General features: G+C 40.4%; 1 protein-coding gene across 1 annotated transcript; it reads left to right on the top strand.

Moving 5' to 3' along the window:
- The first annotated feature begins 616 nt into the window (after positions 1-616).
- On the top strand, positions 617-2,809 carry LOC111946928. The gene is made up of 3 exons (XM_023952388.1): positions 617-1,306; positions 1,491-1,608; positions 1,880-2,809. Exons 1-3 carry the CDS (start codon positions 717-719, stop codon positions 2,639-2,641), a joined length of 1,470 nt encoding a protein of 489 aa, XP_023808156.1. The 5' UTR covers positions 617-716; the 3' UTR covers positions 2,642-2,809.
- The last annotated feature ends 1,073 nt before the right edge of the window (positions 2,810-3,882 follow it).

Below are 3,882 nucleotides of genomic sequence, written 5' to 3'. Positions count from 1 at the left end.
TACTACTTTTCCGTGGAACTGGGCAACAGACCCTTAACTTGCGCTCACACATAAACTCTTGCGCTGCCTGGGCTCTCTGATTTACACGTAATATAAGACGTAGTTTGACTGCAGGAGCTGAAGCAGAGGCTCTCTGGGATGATCTCATGAACTCATGAAACATTATTATCATGTGGAACTATTCAAAATAAATAAACCTGATCTCTTAACACTCTCCATGTGCATTGTGCATCCATGCATTTTTACTGAGATAAGCACAGGCGACCGCTCCACGTGGCTATCAGGCTAAAAACATTAGCTGGGGGGGGTGACCAAGATGGCGCTCTGAACAGTCGTGTTTGGCTGAGCTCTGCAAACCTAACTGTTTTTTGTAATAATACACGGTGAGCAAAGACCCTTTCTTGATTTTTTTTTTACTTCTTTCCAATTTCTTTATACTTTTTGCATAGTTCTCAAAGCAATATGAGCAAAGCCGAGAAGAGAAAGATGGAACTCAAGAAATCGCTAGCGAGTGTTGGCTCTGTTAGCAAACCTGCTAACGTTAGCCATCCTGCAAAGCCGTCTGCGTCGAGTAAGACTACTGATGCTAAAGTCAAATTAATAGGCTATATGCACACGGAGGTTATGACGTACTTCCGCTAAAATCTCAGCCTGCTAAGCCATTTCCGCTCGCGCTGAGGCGATTGTTTACAAAGCGATATAACAGCAACTACAATATGACTAGTAAGAAAACGTTCAAATTTCAGCGAACAATCTATAGTACAGCCGAGCATTGCTGTGTGCCTCTGTGTCAAGCTTCGAGCAAGTACAACAGTTTACTTAGTTTTCATACATTTCCATCTGACGCGGAAATCAGGCGAAAATGGCTTGTAGCTATCCGGAGGGACAAATTCACAGTTACTCCCCATACCCGAGTATGTAGCCGACATTTTAACAAGGATGATGTTCGTGAGCCCTTATCAGAGACGGGGAGGCGGCTATTAAACAAGGGAGCTGTCCCAGCACTGTTTGAGTGGAACAATTTCACCCTTCCCACTTCACGACCGGGGGTGTGGGAGAGGAGAGAGCGTCCGCCTCCGATGACGGAGGATGACGGCGACGCAGGCGAGAAAGCTGATATCCCTATGGACCACGACTACGCTTCGGCTTCAGATCCTGCAGTTGTTGATTTAGCCCTTGATGACAACATGTCTCTCAGAGATGAGATTCTCAAGCTGAGGGAACACGTCGAGAAGCTGACAATGAATCAGCGCTTTGGAATTCATCGTTTTGCTGCCTCAGACAAGGACATACGTTTTTTCACAAGGTAAGATATCAGATTGTTCTGTAGTAACGTTACTTTTGCAACAACAGATATAGTTGTGTGTGTGTGAGAGAGAGAGGGAGAGAGGAAGGCTAACAGAGTTGTATATTTGAAATGCTTCCAAGTAATATCATAGTATACACTGATATAATATTTAAATGATTATATCTGAATTGTATTTATTTAGATTTGCATCCTATGACCTGCTGATGAGATTCTGGGCCTTAATAGAGCCATCACTGCCAAATATGGTCAGTGTGACACAAGCACAGAGAGGCACCTTTACAGAGCCAAGTTCCACTGTAGTAAGTAGTTATTTACATGGCCCATACAATAAAACTTAAAGGGATAGTTGACTTCAAAATTAAAATTCTGTCATCATATACTCACCCTCAAGTTGTTTCAAACCTGTATGAATTTCTTTCTTCTGCTGAACACAAAGGAAGATATTTTGAAGAAAGAAAGAAATTCACTGAGTATATGATTTTCATTTTGAAGTGAACTATCCCTTTAACAAAGATCAGGGCTAATAGAAGTTGAGAGAAACATAACGCAAATTGTTTTTCTTTTGAACAGACTCGTTTCCTGCAGCCCATTGATGAGATGTTCATGTTTCTCAATTACCTGGCACTGGGTTCAAAACAGCGTGATCTTGCTGACCGGTATGGAGTCCACCAGTCCACAGTCAGTCGGATCATTACAACATGGAGCAACTTTCTGTACACTGTGCTAGGGTCTGTGAGGATCTGGATACCAGAGGAGAAAATAAGGGCACATCTGCCAGCTGAGTTTAAGGACTATGCAGACACTACAGTCATCCTGGACTGCACAGAGCTAAGGTGCCAGTGCCCTTCATCACCTCTTCTCCAAAGTGAAATGTTCTCAGCATACAAGTCCCACTGTACTCTCAAAGGGCTGCTTGGAGTGGCTCCTCATGGGGCGGTCACATTTATTTCTCAACTGTACGCTGGTTCCATCAGTGACAAACAGATCACGCGTGAGTCTGGAATTCTCTCCCTTTTGAGACCTGGAATGGCCATCATGGTCGACCGAGGTTTTCTGGTTGATGACCTTGTACCTTGCAAGATTTATAGGCCAGCATTTCTCTCTGGAAGATCCCAGATGTCTGCCTGTGAGGTCAGGGAGACCCAAGCAATTGCACGCCTCAGGGTGCATGTTGAGCGCCTCATACGGCGTGTTAAGGAACACAAGTTCTTTGACACAGAGATTCCACTTCGGCTTTTTGGCAACATTAATCAGCTGTATACTGTTGCATGTCTTCTGACGAACTATGAAAACGGGCCTCTTGTAAAGGCTTGGGCAAAGAAGCCAGAGTAGCAGCAGTAGAAAAAAATAAAAATTAATAACCTATGACCATTTGTATAACTACTTTCTTTAAATGTACCTTTGTAAATTACTTTGTATAAATTGAATTTTATAATTAATGTTATGTATGCACTGCTGTACATTGCACATACTCTTTGAATAAAGAACTACTGAATTATTTGCATGTTATATGTACTTTACCTCACCAATGCTTTTAAGCCATCTGTAATATAAGAATAATACTTTCATGCACAGTGAATTATTTACTGAATAACATTTATTTAGGGCTCCCAATTTACAAACAACAGTTATAAAATAATATTTTTAGATAACCAATTATCAAAAAAATTAATCGGAAGAACATGTAACATGTAATTTAATAATAGATTAGTATTAATACAACAAGAAACATAGTAATACAATTAAGAAAAAATATAAAAACTTGAATCAATATATATGTACAAATATTTAGAAATGGATTGAACTAGTAAGAGTTACTGCCAGTAAGAGAAATGGAGAAAAGAGAAATTAACAGCACTCTATAAAGAAGTGTGACAGGCAATCAGAATCTACGGTAATTATTTAGGGAAGCAAAGAGGTAACAATAAAAATAAAAAAAATCAATTTTTACTTTCATTGTTTTGGTGATTTCATTGTCTCTGGGAATCCTCTGAATAAACATGTCCTCCTGTGTGTAGACAACAAAGTCACACCAGTCTAAACCAGAAATCAACATCTGGCCCTGGATTTGCCAAAAGTAGGAATGAGATTTCCTTAATGTGTGTGTGCCCTCACTGATCTTAATATATGGGCAGTCAACATAGCTTGCAACATTGGGGCATTTAATTTCAACAAGGCCAAACACTGTCTGCCCCTTTGGATCGTACACAAAGTACCCTGTTAAAAACATTAGTTACCATGGATCTTGGCTTATGCCACTTCTGTTCAGTCTCTGTGCAGCTGTGTGTTGGGGGAACAGAGGTGATGCTAAGCTGGCAATAATGTGCAGTCTGGTACAACAGTGCTGCCACATGATTACACACAGCTGTACCTGCCACACAGGTACACTGGCAGCTTTGTAGCTGCACAGGACGGGCATCCCCAAGCACAATCTGAAAATACACAAATCTGTTATAATAGAATAAAAGTGCAGTTTTTTAAAAAGAGAATACATGAGTACAGTGAGAATGTTTAACAAAACAAACAAATTTGAACCATCGACATATAATTATTAACTACTAAAACAATTAATA

The sequence above is a fragment of the Oryzias latipes genome, chromosome 23, assembly GCF_002234675.1.
Source record: "Oryzias latipes chromosome 23, ASM223467v1".
In the NCBI taxonomy this organism is placed as follows: domain Eukaryota; kingdom Metazoa; phylum Chordata; class Actinopteri; order Beloniformes; family Adrianichthyidae; genus Oryzias; species Oryzias latipes.
Note: the sequence above shows the minus strand (reverse complement) of the source record. Positions and strands in the feature narration are given on the sequence as shown.

Bases quoted from the DNA above. Each gene is read 5' to 3' on its own strand.
- LOC111946928 (XM_023952388.1), top strand. From the start codon at position 717: ATGACTAGTAAGAAAACGTTCAAATTTCAGCGAACAATCTATAGTACA. The intron at 1,307-1,490 runs GTAAGATATCAG...GTATTTATTTAG, and splicing joins GACATACGTTTTTTCACAAG to ATTTGCATCCTATGACCTGC. The intron at 1,609-1,879 runs GTAAGTAGTTAT...TCTTTTGAACAG, and splicing joins CAGAGCCAAGTTCCACTGTA to ACTCGTTTCCTGCAGCCCAT.